At 48.2% G+C, this 23,906-nt stretch overlaps 1 protein-coding gene across 7 annotated transcripts in view; it reads left to right on the forward strand.

The window, feature by feature from the left end:
* Window positions 1-635: 635 nt before the first annotated feature.
* LOC119964323 (mucolipin-3-like) overlaps window positions 636-23,906 on the forward strand; it is a 64,427-nt gene continuing 41,156 nt past the window's right edge. For 2 of the 7 annotated variants that reach the window (XM_038793630.1, XM_038793632.1), the window contains exons 1-4: window positions 1,332-1,538; window positions 11,539-11,765; window positions 13,767-13,943; window positions 21,882-22,035. In XM_038793630.1, coding sequence (XP_038649558.1) covers window positions 1,457-1,538; window positions 11,539-11,765; window positions 13,767-13,943; window positions 21,882-22,035 — 640 coding nt within the window. In that variant the 5' untranslated portion in view covers window positions 1,332-1,456. Of the gene's footprint in view, window positions 696-1,001; window positions 1,046-1,179; window positions 1,309-1,328; window positions 1,539-11,538; window positions 11,766-13,766; window positions 13,944-21,881; window positions 22,036-23,906 lie in introns of those variants that run through there. The other 5 variants (XM_038793628.1, XM_038793629.1, XM_038793627.1 and 2 more) reach the window with 5 other exon arrangements.

Below are 23,906 nucleotides of genomic sequence, written 5' to 3' on the forward strand. Positions count from 1 at the left end.
TTTGCTGGTGAATTAATTTCTATAATGTGACTATCCTCCACTCAGTGCATGTGGACAAATCACCCTGCTGATATTGGGAAGGGTTGCTGTAGTTACGAGTCATCGGTTATGTCTGCTGTAGTTGGTAGAGGTTCTTTTTAAATAGACTTTGTTTGCTGTGAATATTCCCATAAGCCCGGTCTCCCCTCTCCAACTGATTGGCTGGCAGACTAGATGTTAATAGACATCCCAGTCATAGCAGGGCAAAGGAGCTTCCAGCTCCAATCACAGGACTTCTGCCGGAAAGGAGGATTTTAAGCCTCCATTGCCTATCTGAGATTGTCCATTCTTTCAATGCTTACAATCAGTTCTCTGTGCACTAACCACACACATTTGTAATCTGTTTCACCTGGTTTACATTTGTCTCGCCAATTGCAGAGTTGATCTGCAATTTCCTTTTGCTGCTATTTGATCTTTGTCTGTTTTAAACTCCTCAGTAAATGTAACCAGCCTAAATTGCTCCTATCACCCAGCCGATTCAAAACAATGAAAGGGAACTGCTTGAACTGCCTGAGTTTGTACAGCCATCTCTTCCCCTCTCTTGTGGTGAATTTAAGATGAAGCAGCCGTTAACTAGCAGTAAATAGATGTCCTTTATTCAGGAGTGGAAGGAAGCCAGGAAAATGAACACACAAGGGGCAAGAGTGTAACGGCAGGTGGCTTGAATTTATATTGCATATTTAATGACCATCCGATCTCCCAGAGTGTTTTACAGCTAGAGGTTCCTGTCACTGTTGTAATGCAGGAAACTCAGCAGCCAATTTGAGCACCGAAAGATCCCACAAACATCAATGCGATCGTGACCAGCTCCTCTGGTTGAGTGCTAATACTGTCCAGGGTGAACTCCCCTTGCCCTTCTGAGAGAGTAGGGCTCCTCAGGAGTGTAGGGGGCGAAAGACAAGCACCTCTGACAGTGCAGCACAGTGGTCAACTCAACTCAACTCAACTCAACACATACTGACCCAAAAGACAGGCGCTACACTGATACAAGTGAATAAGACTCGATGTGAGTCATTCCAGAATGCTTGCTCTGGCTGTTAAAGTGCATTTTCCAGCAATTTAAACCTTCTACTTTTGGGATTGAGAGGGAAATCCAATCCGACAACAACCCCGGGCCGGCGGCTCTTGATTGGCGGGCAGACAGGATGACGTCTGCTGAATTAATTGCGGCTTGTCGGGAGAGCTCATCTTGAGCTCAAACCCGAAGATGTAGCGCTGAATCAAGCGGGGACACTTGTGTGTAATTAACACCTCGCCGCTGTACAGGAGGTGAGTGCTTATTCTGCGGGCAATTGGCTGCAAGGAAAGGTCCCTCCTTAAGCGCAGGGCGATGCTGCCACTGCAGAAATCTCTAAAGTATGGAAGCCAGCTATAAAATTCAATGGGGTAGTTTTGTATCCGTGTCAATATCAATGAGATGGAAACCGCAATAAGCGACACCACGGTGTGTGAAATGCAATGTTTGTCTGTCTGTCCACCAACCCCTGAAAGAGCACAAGGTCAGTTGTTCATAACTCACCGTTACTACTTTGCCTACAAGGAAATAATTGATCCAGAAATAAGATTGAATACATTATTTAACCCTGACTTGAATATAACCTCCCTCGCCCCCGGAAGATAGGATGTGTCATTGTAATGGGACAGTTACAGTAGATTTCGACCAAAATTATCTCCCAACTTTACTGATATGATGTTTCAATTATTATCGTTAAAAAATCTGCTGGTTTTGGTCAACCAGGTCGATTTTCTTCTAACTCTGTCCTTGAAACCAGTTTCCTGGAGTTTTATCATTTTTTCTGTTCAAAAGACAGAGGCCAGGATCTTAAATTTGAATGTCAGTTAACTCCTATCATGTGCTTTTACGCGTTGCATGTTTTGGCATTTGCATGCCTGCGCAAACCTTTAGGAAGTGAATTCCAGTTTGGAATATGCCCAGCCCTGGAAGGTATCTCTGTGAAATATTTAGTTCTGTTTAGTACTTTTGGGTGGCATTCTTACTTTTGTCCTTTTATTTATGACCAACATAAGCTTTTGACTTGAAGTTGGTGGTGTAAATGATCCTGGGGATTATTGTGCAATACATAACTGCCTTTTATTTAATTCAGTAAGAAGTCTTACAACACCAGGTTAAAGTCCAACAGGTTTGTTTCAAACACGAGCTTTCGGAGCACGGCTCCTTCTTCAGGTGAAGAAGGAGCCGTGCTCCGAAAGCTCGTGTTTGAAACAAACCTGTTGGACTTTAACCTGGTGTTGTAAGACTTCTTACTGTGCTCACCCCAGTCCAACGCCGGCATCTCCACATCATGGCTTTTATTTAATTGATTATTATAGTTTGTTGGAATTTGTCTTTCCATTAAGCTTCTTGTCAAAGTGTCGATTGTTTCCATGGTTGATTTGGTGGCACCCTGCTCCTGGGCCTGGCGAAGCTTGGCATAAATGGGTCCAGGCAGCGGGCGGGTGACCGAGGTGGGGGGTGGGGGGGGGGGTTATCCGACCAGATTGCCTGCCTGGCGTCTGCAGCTTTATTGGTAGCCAGGTGTCCCTGAAGAGGGAGCATGCGGGATCCATGGGCACACTCAAGACCCTCTGTGCCCGGTGGGCAACACAGTGGTTGGACCGCTTTTATCAATCCCAATTTTCACATTTTGACTTAATGTTTTTATGTTTCCATTTCTCTTTGGGCTGTGCATCTTTTTGGAGCGGCCCTTTATTTATCCCTCTGTTCCTCTATTTAGTTAATTGGCCCAAAAACACATCATTGGTGCCAATGGTACCTCAGCCCATGTGACAATAATTCATCTGTTAGTCTTGGCAGCAAATGGAAGCAGGACTGAGCTCTCCTGCAATGTCCATATGTGCATTCCCGTCAGAGTCACTCGGTTGACAAATAGGGAATGGCTGATTTTTGAGTTGTTGCCTTGAGGAGGACAGACCACCTGCAAACCTTTCCTCTTTGACCTGCGCACAGCCTCTGATGTGACTGTGAGCTCTGTGTCTCACTGTGTGGTTATGCTGGAACTGTACAAAACATTGGTTAGGCCACAGCTAGAGTATTGTGTGCAGTTCTGGAATCCACAATATAGGAGGGGTGTGATAGCACTGGAAAGGGTGCAGAGGAGATTTATCAGGATGTTGCCTGGGCTGGAGAGTTTTAGTTTTGAAGAGAGATTGGATAGACTTGCATTTATTCCCTTGGTGCAGAGGAGACTGAGATGTATAACATTACGAGGGGCATAGATAATAGTAATAATTTTTATTAGTGTCACAAGTAGGCTTACATTAATGCTGTAATGAAGTTAGTGTGAAAATCCCCTTGTTGCCACAGTCTGGCGCCTGTTTGGGTACGCAGGGGAAATTCAGAATATCCAATTCACCTAACAAGCACGTCTTTCGGGACCTATGGAAGTAAACCGGAGCACCCGGAGGAAACCCACGCAGACACGGGGAGAACGTGCAGACTCCGCGCAGACAGTGACCCAAGCCGGGAATCAAACCTGGGACCTTGGAGCTGTGAAGCAACAGTGCTAACCATTGTGCTACCGTGCTGCCCATACAGAGATAAGAAATGTCTTCACCCAGAGAGTGGTGAGCTTATGGAATTTGTTACAGGAAGTAGTTGAGTCCAAAACATTGTATGGTTTCAAGAAGCAGTTAGATATAGCACTTCGAGAGAAGTGGGTCAAAGGATATGGGGGAAGAATGGGATTCGGCTATTGAGATGGATGATCAGCCATGATCATAATGAATAGCGGAGCAGGCTTGAAGGGCTGAATGGCTTCCCCTGCCCATATTTTTTTCTTTGTTTTCTTTTCTCTTGTCCTGAGCACCTTGGAAGCCATGACAACTGATTGACTGGTGCCAAGTGATGAACGATATTCAACATTCTTCAGTTGCAAGTTGGGAAGATTATAACTAAATTTTGTGACTCTGACCAGAAACATTCTACCTTGGGTACTGATTTGGCCATCCTCTTCCCCTGGTTACTCAAACTGAAGCAGAAGTTGGGAATGGCTCAGTCAGTCCCCTTGATCCTGTTCCGTCTTCGGTGAGATTGTAGCTGACCGATTTATCTTCATACACCTGCCTTTCTCTACATTTCCTCCTTTTATTTGTCACTCATTCATGAGATCATTAGGAGGCCTTGAGGGTGGTGGTGAGCTGCTGCCAGGAACCGCTACAATTCATGTGTTGTTAGGGAGGGAGTTCCAGTATTTCTGTCCCAGCGATGGTGAAGGAAAGTTTCAAGTCAATATGGTGTGTGGCTTGGGAGTTTGTAAGTGGTGATGTTGCTACTGATTCCCTTGCCCTCTAGGTCATGTTGTAGGGGCTTTGTAGTGCCCGTTGCTGCTGGCATGAAGTAGCAGTGCTGGAGAAGTGAATGTTACGGTGGTAGATGGGGTGCCAATGAAGCGGGCTGCTTTGTCCTGGATGGTGTTGAGCTTTTTGTGTATTGTTGGATGAACAAAGGCTTGGAGGGATTGGGTGGCTGAGGGGGAGGGGTGGGGGGGATGGGTGGGGAGAGAAATGGAGGCTTTAATGGATAAGTTCCACATAGTGCATCCTGAAGCTGGCCTTTCCGTGCGTGTTGATCATTGGACACTGTCTCACCAACTGAGATGTTATTTTAACAAAAGTAAAACACTGCAGATGCTGGAAATCTAAAATAAAAACAGAAAACGCTCAAATAACCCAGCAGCTCAAGTAGCAGTTATAGAACCATAGAATCCCTACAGTGCAGAAGCAGGCCATTCGGCCCGTCGAATCTGTACCGGCCCTCTAAAGAGCATCGTACCCAGGGCCATTTCTCTGCTTTGTGTGTTTGTTTTTGTGAGAATGAGCTGATTATAGCTTTGTATTGATACCAATATGACACAGTAACATTTCCCTGTTGTTTTTTTGTTTTTTTTTGGAGTTAAAAAAATAGCCTTTATTTTTCAAGCAATAGCGAGGACTTTCGACATTCCCATTCGGTCACCAAAAGCCCTGACTTAATTTTTTAAAAAATAATTTTTATTGGAATTTTTTACAGAAAATGTAAAATATAACGACAAACAATGAAATGCAACAAAATAACCCATAGTAACTGTAACAACCCCCAGACCGTATCAACGCATGTATCACATCCCCCCCAGCCCCCCAACCCCAATGAACAACAAGAGAACAAATTAAATAAACAAAACAAAACAATAAACAACAAGAGAATAAATTAAAATTAAATAAACAAACATAGTCATCGTTCCCCCCTTCCCCCCATCCCCCCCCGGGTTGCTGCTGCTACTGCCCCAGTACCCTATCGTTGAGCCAGAAAGTCGAGGAAAGGCTGCCACCGCCTAAAGAACCCTTGTACCAATCCTCTCAGGGCGAATTTGACCTTCTCTAGCTTAATAAAACCAGCCATGTCATTGATCCAGGTCTCCACGCTTGGGGGCCTCGCATCCTTCCATTGTAGCAAGATCCTTCGCCGGGCTACTAGGGACGCAAAGGCCAGCACACCGGCCTCTTTCGCTTCCTGCACTCCCGGCTCCACCCCCACCCCAAAAATCGCGAGTCCCCATCCTGGCTTGACCCTGGATCCCACCACCCTCGACACCGTCCTCGCCACCCCCTTCCAGAACTCATCCAATGCCGGGCATGCCCCAGAACACATGGGCATGGTTCGCTGGACTCCCCGAGCACCTGACACATCTGTTTTCACCCCCAAAGAACCTACTCATCCTCGTCCCAGTCATGTGGGCCCGGTGCAGCACCTTGAATTGGATGAGGCTAAGCCGCGCACACGAGGAGGAAGAATTAACCCTCTCCAGGGCATCAGCCCATGTCCCGTCTTCGATCTGTTCCCCCAGTTCCCCCTCCCACTTAGCTTTCAGCTCCTCTACTGACGCCTCCTCCACCTCCTGCATAACCTTGTAGATATCAGATATCTTCCCCTCCCCGACCCAGACCCCCGAGAGCACCCTGTCACTCACCCCACTCGCGGGAAGCGAAGGGAATCCCTCTACCTGCCGTCTAGCAAATGCCTTTACCTGCAGATACCTGAACATATTTCCCAGGGGGAGCCCAAATTTCTCCTCCAACTCCCCCAGGCTCACAAACCTCCCATCAATAAATAGGTCCCTCAGCTGTCTGATGCCCGCTCTGTGCCAACCCTGAAATCCCCCATCAATGTTCCCCGGGACGAACCTATGGTTCCCCCTTAACGGAGCCTCCAACGAGCTCCCCACTTCTCCCCTATGTCGCCTCCACTGCCCCCAAATCTTGAGGGTAGCCGCCAACACCGGACTCGTGGTATATCTCATAGGAGGGAGCGGCCACGGTGCCGTTACCAGGGCCCCCAGGCTTGTATCTCCACAGGACGCCCTCTCCATCCGTTTCCATGCTGCCCCCTCCCCCTCCATCACCCACTTGCGCACCATCGGCACATTGGCCGCCCAATAATACCCCGAGAGATTGGGTAACGCCAGCCCCCCCCATCTCTACCCTGCTCCAAGAAGACCCTCTTCACCCTCGGGGTCCCATGCGCCCAAACAAAGCTCATGATGCTGCTGGTCACCCTTCTTAAAAAAAGGCCCTAGGGATAAAGATGGGCAAACACTGGAAGAGGAACAAGAACCTCGGGAGAACCGTCATTTTGACGGACTGCACTCTACCCGCCAACGATAGCGGCCCCATGTCCCACCTTTTAAATTCCTCCTCCATCTGCTCCACCAGCCTGGTAAAATTAAGCTTATGGAGAGTCCCCCAACTCCTGGCCACCTGCACCCCCAGGTATCTGAAACTCTTCACTGCCCTCTTAAATGGGAGCCTCCCAATTCCCCCCTCCTGATCACCCAGGTGTACTACAAATACCTCGCTCTTGCCTAAATTTAACTTATAGCCCAAGAAGCCCCCAAATTCCGCTAACAGCTCCATCAACCCCGGCATTCCCCCTTCTGGGTCCGCCACATACAACAGCAGGTCGTCCACATACAGCGATACCCGATGTTCCTCCCCACCCCGCACCAGACCCCTCCATCTCCCTGTCTCCCTCAACGCCAAAGCCAAAGGTTCAATCGCCAGTGCAAAGAGCAAGGGGGACAGGGGGCACCCCTGCCTGGTCCCAAGGTAGAGCCTAAAGTACTCTGATCTCCTTCCGTTGGTAACTACACTCGCCATCCGAGCCGCGTAGAGCAGCCTCACCCATTTGATGAATCTCTCTCCTTATCCGAACTGCTCCAGCACCTCCCACAGGTACCCCCACTCAACTCTATCAAACGCTTTCTCGGCATCCAGCGCCACCACTATCTCTGCCTCCCCCTCCACTGCCGGCATCATGATAACATTTAGCAGTCTCCGCACATTCATGTTGAGCTGCCGTCCCTTGACAAATCCTGTCTGGTCTACGTGTATCACCCCTGGCACACAGTCCTCTATCCTGGTGGCCAGGATCTTCGCCAGCAACTTAGCGTCAACATTGAGGAGCGCGATAGGCCTGTATGATCCACACTGCAAGGGGTCCTTATCCCGCTTGAGGATCAGAGAGATCAGTGCCCGCGACATCGTCGGGGGCAAAGCCCCCCCCCTCCCATGCCTCATTGAAAGCTCGCACCAACAGGGGGCCCACCAGATCCGCATACTTTTTATAGAATTCCACCGGGAACCCGTCCGGCCCCGGGACCTTGCCTGACTGCATTTGTCCAATCCCCCTGACTAGATCCTCCAACTCTATCGGCACCCCCAGCCTCTCTACCAGCTCCTCTTGAACCCTTGGGAAACATAGCCTGTTCATGAAGCTCTCCATCCCCCCCTCTCCCCATCGGAGGTTCTGACCGGTACAGTTCCTCGTAGAAGTCCCTAAAGACCCCATTTACTTCTGTCCCCTTCTGCACTACATTCCCACCCTTATCCGTCACTCCACCAATTTCCCTAGCCGCATCTCGCCTACGGAGCTGATGCGCCAACATCCTGCTCACCTTCTCCCCATACTCGTATACCGCGCCCTGCGCCCTCCTCCACTGTGTCTCCGCCTTTCTGGTGGTCAACCAGTCAAATTTGGCCTGCAAACTACGCCGCTCCCCCAGCAACCCCTCCTCCGGTGCCTCCGCGTATCTCCTGTCCACATCCAGGAGCTCTCCCACCAGTCTCTCCCTCTCCTTCCTTTCCCTATGGGCTCGGATGGAGATCAGCTCCCCCCGGATCACTGCTTTCAGAGCCTCCCAAACCATCCCCACCCGGATGTCCCCCGTGTCATTGGTATCAAGATACCCCTCAATACTTCCCCGGACCCTCCTACACACCTCCTCATCAGCCAGCATCCCTACATCCAGGCGCCAGAGCGGGCGCTGGTCCCGCGCCTCCCCCATCTCCAGATCAACCCAGTGCGGAGCATGGTCTGAAATCGCTATGGCCGAATACGCGGCATCCTGCACCCTCGGGATTAATCCCCTGCTCAGGACGACAAAATCTATTCGGGAATAAACCCTATGGACATGAGAGAAAAGGGAATACTCCTGCGCTCTCGGTCTCCCAAACCTCCAGGGATCCACCCCTCCCATCTGGTCCATGTATCCCCTCAGCACTTTGGCCGCCGCCGGTCTCCTACCCGTCCTTGAACTGGACCGGTCCAGTGTGGGATCCAGCACTGTGTTAAAGTCTCCCCCCATGATCAGGCCCAACGAGCGCCTCATGAAGCCAGCATCATCCCAATTTGGGGCATATACATTAACCAGCACCACCTTCTCTCCCTGCAGCCTACCCCTCACCATAATATATCTGCCCTCCTTGTCCGACACCACCTCAGCTGCCTCGAACGCCACCCCCCCGGTTCTTCGCGTCCAATCCTGAGTGAAAAACCTGCCCCACCCACCCCTTCCTCAGACGAACCTGGTCCGCCACCTTCAAGTGGGTCTCCTGGAGCATAGCCACGTCCGCCTTCAACCCCTTCAGGTGAGAAAATACCCTAGTTCTCTTAACCGGCCCATTCAGCCCCCTCACGTTCCAGGTAATCAGCCGGATCAGAGGGCTACCCGCCCCCCTTCCCCGCCAGCTAGCCATAGCTTATCGACTGCTCGCCCCAGGCCAGCTCGCCCCGCCCGACCCATTCCCCATGGCGATAACGCCTCTCCTCCACCCCCCTGGCCCACACCAGCTCCTTCCTGGCCATTCCAGCAGCAACTCGGTATCTCCCCCCCCCCCCAGGCTAGGACCCCTCGTAGCCGCGACGCACCCTCCATGGTACTTCCGTGAGTCAGCTGACTTCTGCTGACCCCGGCAGCTCCCGCCAGAACCCTCCCGGCATGGGGTCATCCTCCTCTTACCACACCTCCTTAGCGCGGGAAAGAAAACCAGTAGAGGCCACGCCCCCCCCTGCCCCGCAGCGCGGGAAACCAGAGGAAAGCCCGCGCTTTCACACTGCCACACTCACCCTTCTGACGCAGCTCCCCAAAATCCAGTTTCACCCCAACCCCCAGCCCCGTACAGAAGAGAACATATAAAACACAAACCCCCAACATTCCCCACACCCATACCCAACAGACAAACCCACCCGGAAACAGAGCAAAATGAAAACCAGCATAAAAAGCACACGTCAAAGTTAAAGAACAGCAACAGCGAAAACAGCAACGGCCATAGTGTGTCCCCAGACCCTAGTTCGAGTTCAGCTTCTCCGGCTGTACAAAGGCCCACGCCTCCTCCGGGGACTCGAAGTAGTGGTGCCGGTCCTTATATGTCACCCACAGGCGCGCATTCCAAATCTGACCTTCTTGGCATGTAGCACCGCCTTCGTCCGGTTGAACCCGGCCCGCCGCTTAGCCACCTCCGCACTCCAGTCCTGGTAGATTCGCACTACCGAATTCTCCCACTTGCTGCTCCTCTCTTTCTTGGCCCAGCGCAGCACATACTCCCGGTCGCTGAATCGATGGAACCGCACCAGCACCGCCCTCGGGGGCTCATTTGCCTTAGGCCTCCTGGCCATCACTCGATGAGCTCCCTCAAGCTCCAGGGGCAAATGGAAGGACCCCGCCCCCATCAACGAGCTCAACATCGTGGTCACATACGACGGAAGATCCGATCCCTCCGCCAGGCCCAGGATCGTCAAATTCTTTCGCCTCGTGCGAACGTCCAGCTCCTCCAAGCAGTCTTGCCATTTTTTGTGAAGTGCCTCGTGCAGCTCCACTTTCCCCACGAGGACCACGGCCTCCTCCTCCCGCTCAGCGGCCTGCTGCTGCAACTCCCGAATGGACGCCTCCTGGGCCGCCTGGGTCCCAAGCAGCTTGTTGGTAGTCGCATTCAGGGAGTCCAGCAGCTCAGCCTTCAGCTCCGCAAAACAGCGCAGAAGAGAGGCTTGCTGCTCCTGCGCCCACTTCCACCAGTCCTCGGGTGTTCCGCCGGCCGCCATTTTGTCCTTCTTCCCCCGCTTTTCTTGGGGAGCTGCTGCAGCTTTTTCCTTTGCCCCATTCTGGGTGAGCACCATAAATTATGGGGAATGCTCCTCTAGACACCTTCCCCCACCGGGATTCGTCGCAACAGCGCCGTTTGGGGCCCTCAAATTGGCCCAAAAGTCCTTAAGTAGCGGGAGCTGCCGAACGAGCGGCTTAGCTCCGCAGAGCCGCAACCGGAAGTCCATTTCCCTGTTGTTTAATGGTCAGTGTGATTTTCAAATCTTTGTTACCGTTGACTGTTTTAATAAACAAAATATTTCCCGTAACCCCATTTAGCTTTTGGGCATATAAAGGACAATTTATCATGGCCAATTCACCTAACCTGGACAGCTTCGGACTATGGGAAGAAACGGGAGCACCCGGGGAGAATGTGCAAACTCCACAGAGACGGTCACCCAAGGTTGGAATCCAACCCGGGTCCCCGGCGCTGTGAGACCGCAGTGCTAACCACTGTGCCAGTTGTGGAAAGTGAAACTGTTAACATTTCAGATTAATGAGCTTTCATCAGAGCTGGGATGGCTTGGAGAGGTGAAGAGGCAGGGGCAAGGAGAGAAAATAAAATCGGGTTTGTAATGGGCTGGAGGAAGGGATACTTAAATGACAGTTCCAAAGAAGGATCATAGAATTTACCGAGTAGAAGGAGGCCTTTTGGCCCATCGAGTCTGCACCAGCTCTTGGAAAGAGCAACCTACTTAATCCCATACCTCCACCCTATCCCTGTAACCCAGTAACCGCACCTAACCAAAGGGCAATTTATAATGGCCAATCCACCTAACCTGCACACCTTTGGACTGTGGGAGGAAACCGGAGCACCCGGAGGAAACCCACGCACACACGGGGAGAACGTGCAGACTCTTTGTGACCCAAGCGGGTATCGAACCTGGGACCCTGGTGTTGTGAAGCCATAGTGCTAACCACTATGCTTCAGTGCTGCCCACGTTGGAGTCGAAACTGCCTCCTCAGAAGCTGTCAGGCCTGCTGTGGTTTTTTTCCAGCATTTTTTGTGTTTATTACTTGTGGCAAGAAGGGGGATGGTAATGAGACCAGGAACAGAAGATGAGACATTGTGTTTCTTCATATCCAGATATGGAGAGTCCAGAGCTGATCATCAATGGCAGTTGTGGAGCACCAGGGGATGTTCGGTCACTTATGAGGAATGGTGGTTTTGTACATGACCCAGCAGTTGCTGATCAACTCCGAAGAAAGCTCAAGTTCTTCTTCATGAATCCGTGTGAAAAATTCCAAGCTCGTGGTCGCAAACCATGGAAACTGGGAGTGCAGATCCTAAAAATAGCGATGGTTACTCTCCAGGTAAGGTCCTTTTTTGTTTTTAAGAATGTGATTTACACCTACAAATAACCACTTATAACTTACCAAACTGGATCAAAGTTTCCTGGGTCTGAATGAGTTTTGTGAAAGAAAAGCTTCTTGAGTGTTGAATTTCCATATGAAATGGCTTCAGCTAAGAGGAATATAACATTTCCACCACACAAGTGCCAGGCTGTGACTGTTCTGACTAAATCTAAATGTTTCCTCTGCCCCCATCCCTCCCACATTATGTTCAATGGTTTCACATTGCTGAATCCCCCCACCCCCACCCCCAGAACAAGCTGGGAGTTATCTGTGACCACAAACTGAATTGGACTATCCATAGAAATACTTGCAGTGGCTACAAGAATAGATCTGAGGCTGGCGATTCTGAGGTTAATGGCTCTCCAAAGCCTGCCCACCAGCAAGGCACAGTCAGTAATGTGATGGAACACTCTTCCATTTGCTCCCAACAAAACCCGATGCTTGACACCGTCCAGAACCGCACACCACTGGAACCCTCTGTATATTACTGTGCCACTGTGTTCTGCATCAAAATCCCAAAACTTTCCTAAGGTGTACCTGCACCAGACTGTTTTGAAAACAAAATTAGCTTTAAGGTATTTGTATTTGTATTGGTAAACATGAGAAATCTTGTTGAAATTAATTGGTATTCTCAATTCCTTCAACTTTTAATTTAAAAATAAAAGTTAATGTTTTTTTTTCAGCCAGGGTTCTATCCTGGGACCTTCCTGTCCAGTTATCATAGATCATAGAATTTACAGTGCAGAAGGAGGCCATTTAGCCCATCGAGCCTGCACTGTCCCTTGGAAGGTGCACCCTCCCCAAGCCCACACCTCCACTCTATCCCCGTAATCCCACCCAATCTTTTTGAACACTAAGGGCAATTTATCATGGCCAAATCCACCTAACCTGCACGTCTTTGGACTGTGGGAGGAAACCGGAGCACCCGGAGGAAACCCACGCGCACACAGGGAGAATGTGCAGACTCCGCACAGACAGTGACCCAAGCCGGGAATCGAACCTGGGACCCTGGAGCTGTGAAGCAACTGTGCTAACCACTATGCTACCGTGCTGCCCTTAGAACATCAACTGGGATCATAACAGCACGGACTGCAGCAGTTCGTGAAGGCAGCCCACTTACCATCACTACCACCTTCTTGTAGGCAATTGTTTGAATGTGTATTAGTTCAGAGTATGTCACAGGTGTTGCTGGCTAGGCCCATGCCTTATCACCCTTGAGAAGGTGATGGTGGGGGAGACGGTTAATAAATCCTGGCTTTGGCAGCAATGCTCATATCTCGGGGATATTTCCTGGCCAAGCAGTGAAGGGTGTGCACAGATAACTAGGGCAGTATTGCTATGGCAACGTGCATTCTCTCTTCCTCGGGCTGCATCCGTCATGTGTCACTGTGTCCATGTGAAATCCCAGTCCTTCAGTTCAATGACACTATCTCTTCAACTGGTCTTCTACCTGTCTACGCTGTTTTCCATCCTTTTTTATACTGTTACTTCTTGCCAGATGCCCAAAGTATTTCAACTTTATGTCTGTCCACCACTGACAACAATCGGTCTTGTGTTTTCAACTCCCAGCTGTCGTAAAACCCACTCATTTACTGACGGTGGATGCTGAAAGAAGGCCTCCCCTTGTGGGAAGGGCTAGAAATGGGGCATACAGTTTCAGAAAAAGGGGCCGCCTATTTAAGACTGAGATGAAAATTGTGCAAACTGACCAATATATCAGGCCAGGGATGACGTTTGACGAAGCTGGCAGTGGGGCAGGCAGAAAGCCTGCCTGTCACAATTCCACCAGAAATCCTGGCCTTTGGTGCCTTATTACTCAATAACATAGCTGAAAATCAATCCATAACTGTGCACATTGCTGTGGGATATAGAGAAATGTATCCTTGAAAATAAATGATAACTTTCCTTCACCCGTCAGCCACTTCATTGTAATGCAATTGTTTTTCTGTTTCCTTTCAGTTAGTTCTGTTTGGGCTGAGCAATCAGATGGTTGTGCTTTTTAAGGAGGAGAACACGATAGCTTTTAAACATCTCTTTATTAAAAACTATGTGGATACAACTGATAATGCCGATAATGATTTTGCAATCTATACACAAAGTGAAGTCTATGAGTATCTCAATTTTATGATTAGTCAGGTAAGTGAATCATTGATCTTGTGTACCCTCGCTAAACGTCGCTACACCGAGTTCGATCTTTAGTATATCAATCACTGCGTATTTTGAAATATACATCACGCACATGATTAATTTTTACTTCCAGCGGATTATTTCCTTGAGACGTTATTTTAAGATTTCCTTTTTGAAACAGCAAGCTACCAAATAAGAATCACCCAGGTGGGTTCATTTGAAGCAAGGATTTGAGAGGCAGGGTAGAGTATTGTAGCTTTCTCTGAAATATAAGGTAATTGGTATCACTACTCTCCACAGTCTGGGGTACACGTTCTTGAGAGAGTGCCGCGCTGTCTGAGTTGCTGTCTTTTAAAGGCGCATTGTCTTCTCTGGGAGATGATGTGTCCAGAGCAGCATTTAACCCTCCACTGACACACCCAGCAATGGTTATCAGCTCGGTTACCTCCTTTGAGTCTGCTGTGTGCAATTTAACAGCTAAATTTCCCTTGAATATAACCATGACAATACTCCACATGACTTGCAATTCTTCGGAACGTCTTGAGCTCATGTTAGGAATTGTAGATAAAATGAAATTTTTTTTTGTGGTCCACAGGTCATGTAAAATCGATATTATGTTTCTTACAGATGTTTGGGGAAAGTAATCGCCAAAACCTTTCAATTCAACTTCTGAACTAGACTGTTTTAAACTTTCCCTGCCTTGAGAGCTTATTTACAATTTACTGGTGCAATGCATCCAGGTTTGATCATGCGTTTGGTGGCGTTTTCCTGATCTATAATGGATGAGTGGAAATTTGGACTCTGATAGTGTCTTGTAACGGTAGCTGCTTTTTGAGTGTCTCAGGGTTGGACTGTGCTTAAATGTGCACCTCATGTTTTGTAAATTAGCATCACATGCCGAGCATCTATTAACAGCTGTAATCTTCCATGACCAGTGCAAGTGGCTTTTAAATGAATAAAGTGATTTATGGAGGGCCGCCATGTTTTGTGGGTAATATTTAAATTGTCCTTCTTTCCGGCTCTGGTGAATGAGATTCACACGGTATTATAAGTTACCAATATCACTCTGTTCCCATTGTATATACGTACCGATATTGTAAGTGCAGTTGCACTACCTGACCACCAGGGGGAGTAGCTCTGGGAGTACTCGAGAGTTTGTACTGGGCTCCCCCTTGGCTCCCCCCAGAACTCCTCCCCCTGGAGCTGCTGTATAAAGACCCGTGCCACAGAGCCAGCCGACCAGTTCATCGAAAGTTCAACAGCGAACAGGCTGGCTCTGTTGTAAGTATATTAAAACCGCTATTCTAATCCTACAAGCACGTGTCCGTAGAATTGATGGTTCCATCACCGGCTATAGAAAAGGAAGGCAACAACAGCCACCAGCAGGAGCAGCAGCGAGCACAACCTGTAGCTCAGAAGTGCTCTAGCAACTAACCAGACTAATTCATCATTTGCAGTAGCCCTCAGCTGTGAAGCTAGAGGCTCATACAGTCAAAGGGAGTGTAATTGAATTTCAGCATTGAATCCGCAGCAGGGCCCTGGCCTGGCAGTGTTTGGTGGGACAGACAGACTGCGACTGGCCCCTATTATGGGTCTGCACAATATTTAAGATGGCTTGAAGTCCTCATACATAAAGTTCCTCGCCACCACCTCCACCTCCCCAACCCCTTGAAGACCCCTTTGAGCACTGGGCCAGTTGTTGAGCCTGGCGCCAACCCCTCTACCTCGGGAGAATAGCAGGAGTGCCCCAAAATTAAAATCGGGCCAGACTACATGGATTTCCTCTGGGTGCTCCGGTTTCCTTTCACGGTCCAAAGATATGCGGGTTAGGTGTGTTGGCCTTGATAAAATTGCCCCTTTAGTGTTCTGGGAATGGCAGGTTATGTGGGGTTACAGAAACAGCTGAGGGAATGGCCTGGGTGGGGTGCTCTTTCAGAGGGTGGGTGCAGACTCGATGGGCCGAATGGCCTCCTTCTGCACTGTGAGAATGATGTATTGACGTGGAGCGTTATGGTGTGCCTGCCCTCTTACAATTCAAAGGTCTTCCCTTCCAGAAGAGCTTTGTTCCAAAAGACATTGGGAATTCTAGGATCAGTTAGTGATATAAGATTCCATAGAAAGCGGTGCTGAGAGAACTTAGTCAGACCTGGGTGAACTTAGAGATGTACATGTACCACAAGAGGAAATGTTGACGTAAATCAGAAAAAATGGGGCATAATGAGGTAATGTTGCTTGATAATACGAGAAGGAAAGAGTGTTCAAAATAGGCCAAAGTCTCCTCGCCATTAAAGATGAGTTAGTCCTTTACTAACAAATTCAGCCAAATATATCGATTAGGATTATATTAATTGGAGTTTAGAGTGAGAGGAGATCTTAGAACTTGATTGGACAGGGTAGATTCAGAAAGAATGTTCCCGATGGTGGGGGAGTCCAGAACTAGGGGATCATAGTTTAAGGATAAGGGGTAAACCTTTTAGGACTGAGGTGAGGAGAAATCTCTTCACCCAGAGAGTGATGAATTTGTGCAATTCACTGCCACAGAAACTAGTTGAGGCCAAAATGTGGGGAGAAGGCAGTTTCAGAGTGGTGAATTTGATGATCAGCCATGATGATAAAAGGTGAAGCAGGCTCGAAGGGCCAAATGGCCTCCTCCTCCTATGTTCTATGTATGTGAGAACAGCATAATCTGGGACACATGAAAGCAGAAGAAGATGCAGCTGAAGCTTGTCATAATATACACACAGCTATATAATGGTGCACAGACAGGCAGTGATTGACACACAGGATGACCAGTGAACACACACTCTTTCACAGTGGAAGACACAAATAACATGCCAGCGACTGATAGAAATGAGGCTATGACAGGTGAGGACCTTGAGAGGATTGTTATCACTAAGGAGGGAGTGATGGGCAAGCTAATGGGGCTAAAGGTAGACAAGTCTCCTGGCCCTGATGGAATGCATCCTAGAGTGCTAAAAGAGATGGCTAGGGAAATTGCAGATGCACTAGTGATAATTTACCGAAATTCACTAGACTCTGGGGTGGTCCCGGTGGATTGGAAATTAGCAAACGTGACGCCACTGTTTAAAAAAGGAGGTAGGCAGAAAACAGGAAATTATAGGCCAGTGAGCTTAACTTTGGTAGTAGGGAAGATGCTGGAATCTATCATCAAGGAAGAAATAGCGAGGCATCTGGATAGAAATTGTCCCATTGGGCAGACGCAGCATGGGTTCGTAAAGGGCAGGTCATGCCTAACTAATTTAGTGGAATTTTTTGAGGACATTACCAGTGCAGTAGATAACGGGGAGCCGATGGATGTGGTATATCTGGATTTCCAGAAAGCCTTTGACAAGGTGCCACACAAAAGGTTGCTGCATAAGATAAAGATGCATGGCATTAAGGGTAAAGTAGTAGCATGGATAGAGGATTGGTTAATAAATAGAAAGCAAAGAGTGGGGAATAATGGGTGTTTCTCTGGTTGGCAATCAGTAGCTAGTGGTGTCCCTCAGGGATCCGTGTTGGGCCCACAATTGTTCACAATTTACATAGATGATTTGGAGTTGGGGACCAAGGGCAATGTGTCCAAGTTTGCAGATGACACTAAGATGAGTGGTAAAGCGAAAAGTGCAGAAGATACTGGAAGTCTGCAGAGGGATTTGGATAGATTAAGTGAATGGGCTCGGGTCTGGCAGATGGAATACAATGTTGACAAATGTGAGGTTATCCATTTTGGTAGGAATAACAGCAAACGGGATTATTATTTAAACGATAAAATATTAAAGCATGCCGCTGTTCAGAGAGACTTTGGTGTGCTAGTGCATGAGTCACAGAAGGTTGGTTTACAAGTGCAACAGGTGATTAAGAAGGCAAATGGAATTTTGTCCTTCATTGCTAGAGGGATGGAGTTTAAGACTAGGGAGGTTATGTTGCAATTGTATAAGGTATTAGTGCGGCCACACCTGGGGTATTGTGTTCAGTTTTGGTCTCCTTACTTGAGAAAGGACGTACTGGCGCTAGAGGGTGTGCAGAGGAGATTCACTAGGTTAATCCCAGAGCTGAAGGGGTTGGATTATGAGGCGAGGTTGAGTAGACTGGGACTGTACTCGTTGGAATTTAGAAGGATGAGGAGGGATCTTATAGAAACATTTAAAATTATGAAGGGAATAGATAGGATAGATGCGGGCAGGTTGTTTCCACTGGCGGGTGACAGCAGAACTAGGGGACATAGCCTCAAAATAAGGGGAAATAGATTTAGGACTGAGTTTAGGAGGAACTTCTTCACCCAAAGGGTTGTGAATCTATGGAATTCCTTGCCCAGTGAAGCAGTTGAGGCTCCTCCATTACATGTTTTTAAGGTAAAGATAGATAGTTTTTTGAAGAATAAAGGGATTAAGGGTTATGGTGTTCGGGCCAGAAAGTGGAGCTGAGTCCACAAAAGATCAGCCATGATCTAATTGAATGGCGGAGCAGGCTCGAGGGGCCAGATGGCCTACTCCTGCTCCTAGTTCTTATGTTCTTAACACAGCAGCCAATCACCAGACAGGACACAACCACTATAAAGCCAGAGGGCACTAGTTTTCCCGCTCTCTTGGGATGCAGCCTCTGAGACAGTCATAGCTCGCCAACAGCATCTGGAACATACACCATGTGGTAGTAAGATAGTCTGGTCAGGTTAGCCTCAGGTCTCCAGTCAAGTCAGCACAGTGTCAACCCACAGTTAAAGTATGTATAATAGCTAAGAGTTCAATAAAATCGAGTTGCATTTCTTCAAGTGTTGGAAGCCTGTCTCTCTCTCTGCTGCAGTAAATGCTCGTAGACCCAGCTTACCCAACACATCAAAGCTATCACATGTAACTCCGATAGACTGAACATGCTAGATCGGGTAGAGACCATACTGAGGGTAACCACATTTTGGATATGGTTCAGGGAAGTGGTAGCATAGAAAAAGGTCAGATAGTTTGGGTTATCTTACGGAGTAAAGAGAGATGCGAAATACCAACAATGGTTAACCCCCCCACCATCATCTCGTCTGTTAATTGTGCGGGATTCAGCGATGGTAATGCCATTGAATGGGCAGCACGGTAGCATTGTGGATAGCACAATTGCTTCACAGCTCCAGGGTCCCAGGTTCGATTCCGGCATGGGGCACTGTCTGTGCGGAGTCTGCACATCCTCCCCTTGTGTGCGTGGGTTTCCTCCGGGTGCTCCGGTTTCCTCCCACAGTCCAAAGATGTGCAGGTTAGGTGGATTGGCCATGATAGATTGCCCTTAGTGTTGAGTGGGGTTTCTGGGTTATGGGGATAGGGTGGAGGTGTTGACCTTAGGTAGGGTGCTCTTTCCAGGAGCCAGCGCAGACTCGATGGGCTGAATGGCCTCCTGCACTGTAAATTCTATGATAGGGAGATGGTTGGATTCTCTTGTTGGAGATGGTCATTGCCTGGCACTTGTGTGGCACGAATGTTACTTTCCAATTATTGACCCAAGCCAGAGTTAGGAGATGATCCATTTGTTGTGGTATCATTTAGCTCTGTCCTTCACTCTGTTTGCCACACAAGTAGTCCTGTGTTGTAGCTTCACCAGGTTGATGCCTCATTTTTGGGTATGCCTGATGTTGGACCTGACATGCCCTCCTTGATCCCCTGGCTTAATGGTAGAGTTGGGTCATGCCGAGCCATGAAGTTACAGAATGTGGTTTCGGCTGCTGCTGTTGGCCCACTGCGCCTCATGGATGCACAGTTTTGAATTGCTGGAACCATTCGACGCCTATCCCATTTGGCATAATTGTAGTGCCACACAACCCAATATCATTGATCATTGACTGTTTGGTCACTCCTACCAATACTGTCCTCGATGGATGCATCTGTGACAGTTGAGTTGGGGATGACATCAAGGCAAATCTTTCCTTCCTATTCGTTTCCTCATCACCTGCCCCAGACCCAGCCTGGCAGCTATGTCCTTTTTTGGTTAGTCTATTTTTAATTCAAAATGGAGAGGAAAAGAGAGATTGGGTTAAGAAACCAAAAAAACAGCATGTAAAATGTTTTCAAAAATCTCCAATAGCAATAAAAGGCTGTAAGAATGACATGCCACGCTTGTAACCATTAGTGTTTAGCAGGAGTGAGCATTTATCACCCACTTTTTAAATAATATTTGGACTGAAATAGATCAGCCCCACCTTTCCTGAGACAAGCTTGATGTTTTTTTGCAGTATCTTTAGCATTTCTCAAAGCTAATGGTGGAGTGATGCAACCAGGATGTTCACACTCGACCACACATTTGTCCTTGTTGAAAGTTGCTGCCTGATTAGTGTGCATATATCGGTGAATGCTGTTAGCCTCCTTCACAGCTGAATGTGTTTGTTTTTTAAATCCAGAAACTAGTGTAAAGGGCCCCAAAAGAAATAAAGTTTGATAAAAGTCAAAATGATGAGGTTGGTCATTGGGATAGTGTTGGTTGGAGAACATTGTCTGTCTGTTCAGGTAGTCTTTATTAACTCTAAATCTATATACAGCAAGGATTCGGGCTCAGAGCAATCTCCATCTTTGGTTTTAAACATATCCCTGGCCAAAAAACGCACAAATGTAGGTCTGGCTTATGTGCCTTCTTGCATCACTGTGGGCAGTAATGTACTCAAACAGTCTCCCATTAACCCTGTATGTGCCAGACTTTTCTATTGATCATAGTTTGGACACGGGAAAATACAGAGAGAGACCAAGATTATAAACTCTAAATTGGGAAAAGACTAATTTGCGAAACTGAGATATGATTTGGCGTAAGTGAATTGGAAACCACTGTGCTGTCTGAGCAGTGGGAGAAAATCGAAGAGGAGTTAGAGATCCTTCAGATCGAATATGTTCCCACAAAAAAAAAGAGTGGAACTTGAGACGCCCTACTGGGATATCAAAAGAGCCTACAGACTAGGATAAGGTTAAAAGGACAGCTTCTGCCAGTTGATGAGAGCTGACTACAAGTGACCACCTCTACAATAAAGTCCTTGGGACAGAAACAGCTATACATTAAGTGAGAACTATTTATTCGAACTGAATGATCTTTTAAAAATTTATCTTTTATTGGTTCTTCCTAGCAGACTCCCTCTGCTGGTACATGTGTATGGTTTCTTCAAGTGGACAAAATGCACAACACGATTTTTAGTGCAAGACATCCATGTCACTGCCTCTATTGGGTTACCCCTCAACCTACTTTTCCAGATGAGTTCCAGCCTGTTCAACCTTGAAGAATAATAATATCCTCTCCTTCTGATATCATTGTCATTCTTTGAATGTTTTGCACCTTCTCCAACAACGTCCATCTCTTTTGAGAACTCTGCAGAATACACCAAGTGTAGTTTAAACGCTGTTTTTGAAAAAAGCTTTCTGAGCATTGCAGAGCAAGTTATACCCTTGGTCAAAGAGAAGACGTTTTTGATGTTGAGCGGAATAGTGGAGGATACATTAATTTCTTCAGGAAATTTGAGCAGTGCTTCCCAACATTTTCCTGATGTGATGCCATGGACCTTTTGTGACTCCAGCGGGTGGGAGGTGTTGGGAGAAAATTGTTTCAACTCGAGGGGATTTTCTTATGCCTACCTTGTTTATTTGCCTCCCAGGATCTGCCAATTAGACCTTGCTCACCATTAGAAAAAAAAGTGAGGATTTGAAGTTGTCCTGCTGCTGTTACTACTCCATCTGAGCACCAGAGTTACCATTTCCGCCTCCGAGCGCGTGACTCTAAAATTTAATCTCTCAACACCTCCTGGGGGTCAAGACTCTGGTTGTGAATCCCTAATTTGGAGCTAATTTCTTTAATCAGGAGAAAATCTGCATTGGCTCCTCCTCTTACCAATTATTGTCACATGATTAAGATATTGGAGATGTTTTGAATTTAGCTGGAATGTATCCTTTTGCAGTATAATGCCGACAATTTCTAAATTTTGCTTTTGCTTTCCAGTATGTGCACCTGCGTAAGATTTCTGTTGGCAATCACGCCTATGAGAGGAAGGGGATGGACTTAACACCGTTGACTGTGTGTCAGTATTTTTATAAGAGGGGGAGTGTCAACCCTGGGAATGAAACCTTTAACATTGACCCAAAGATTGAGACAGGTAGGTGAGATTGTATCGTCTGGTGAAGACTGACATGTCTGATGATTGGGATCACATTTTGCTTTATGGACACAAGGGATCGGGTGGTTGGGACGGGAAAGTAAAGTTGAGGTAGAAGATCAGCCATGACACATTATCTTATGAAGTGTGATACATGGGCAGCACGGTAGCACAAGTGTATAGCACTGTGGCTTCACAGCGCCAGGGTCCCAGGTTTGATTCCCCGCTGGGTCATTGTCTGTGCGGAGTTTGCACGTTTGCCCTGTGTGTGTGTGGGTTTACTCCGGCTGCTCCGGTTTCCTCCCACAGTCCAAAGATGTGCAGGTTAGGTGGATTGGCCATGATAAATTGCCCTTCGTGTCCAAAAAGGTTAGGAGGGGCTATTGGGTTACGGGGACAGGGTGGGTCGGTGCAGACTAGATGGGCCGAATGGCCTCCTTCTGCACTGTTCAGGGGGCAGACGAAGGCCATTCGGCCCCTCGAGCCATTGATTAAGATCATGGCTGAGCTGATTGTGGGCTCCAATCCACGGTGGAATGCTCCAGTCTTGTCCGTAGCGGGACCCATTGCGAGCAAGAATGGGAAAAATATGGCATTCCAACCAAAATACCATTTCACTTTCATTTTTGTGCCGGAAAATCCCAGCCGTGAAGGAGTGCAGTGAAATTTGGCCTTCTCATATAAATTATCTCTGCCTTAAAAATATTCGATGATTCTGCCTCCAGTGCTGGCTGGGGGATAGAATTCCAAAGATCCAACCCTCCGAGTAAACGTTTCCTCTCCTGTCCACCTTGAATAGGCGACCGCTGATTTAACTGTGTTCCCCCACCCTCTCCTACCCTCCCCCAGTTCTCGCTGCCCCCACAAAGGGAAACATCCTTTCCTCTCACCCTGACGGGATCTTGAGTTCAATAAGATCACCCCTCAACCTCCCAAACGCCAATGGACATGAGCCTAACCTGTCCACCTTCCTTGGCCAGCCACCCCACCCCAGCCCTGCTCAGGTCTCAGTCGAGTGAAGCTCAGTGGCGAAAGGTTGCTGTTGGTAGTTTACTGCGAGTTTCCACTTTGGCAGCAAGAATAGGCAATGAGAGAGAGAGATTGCAGAACTCTCTTGTAGCAGGGTCCAGGTACATCAATCGCACATTTTGGGTACAGCAAGTGATCAGGAAGGCAAATGGAATGTTTATTGCAAGGGGAGTGGCATAATAAAGTAGGGATGTTTTGCTACAGTTACACAGGGCCTTGGTGAGACCTCGGGTGGAATGTTGAGCCTGCATTAGCAGCAAGAAATGAATGAAAAATGAAAATCGTTTATTGTCACAAGTAGGCTTCAAATGAAGTAACTGTGAAAAGCCCCTAGTCGCCACATTCCAGCGCCTGTTCAGGGAGGCCGGTACGGGAATTGAACCCGCGCTGCTGGCCTGCCTTGGTCTGCTTTAAAAGCCAGCCATTCAGCCCAGTGTGCTAAACCAGCCCCTTTTTGATGCGTTTCCTGATTTTCCACACTCCTCACCGGTCACATGATTAGGCTTCCCCCCCCCCCCCCCCCCCCAGGAAGGTTGGGAACCTCCATTACATGCACGATTTAGACAAGCCCTCCTGCCAGGACCCCCCCCCCCCCCCAAGCCACTGAATATTCATTGTGTGTAAAGTGAGAACCTGGCAAAGGAGATACGGAGGTGAGCATTCTGGCCCGTATCGCCTCCAGGGTGTCAATTGCAGAGGGGGCACCAGAGAGGAGGCTGGGAACCGCCAGGGGCCAATCTCGGCATCTCGGGAACGGGGGGGGGGGGTGGGTGTGCGCGATAGGGCTGCTCCTAGGCCTTAGCGGGCCCTTCGTGTCTGTGTGCCTCTAGGTGTAAAGGGGT

Source organism: Scyliorhinus canicula, chromosome 4 (assembly GCF_902713615.1).
Source record: "Scyliorhinus canicula chromosome 4, sScyCan1.1, whole genome shotgun sequence".
Classification (NCBI taxonomy): Eukaryota; Metazoa; Chordata; class Chondrichthyes; order Carcharhiniformes; family Scyliorhinidae; genus Scyliorhinus; species Scyliorhinus canicula.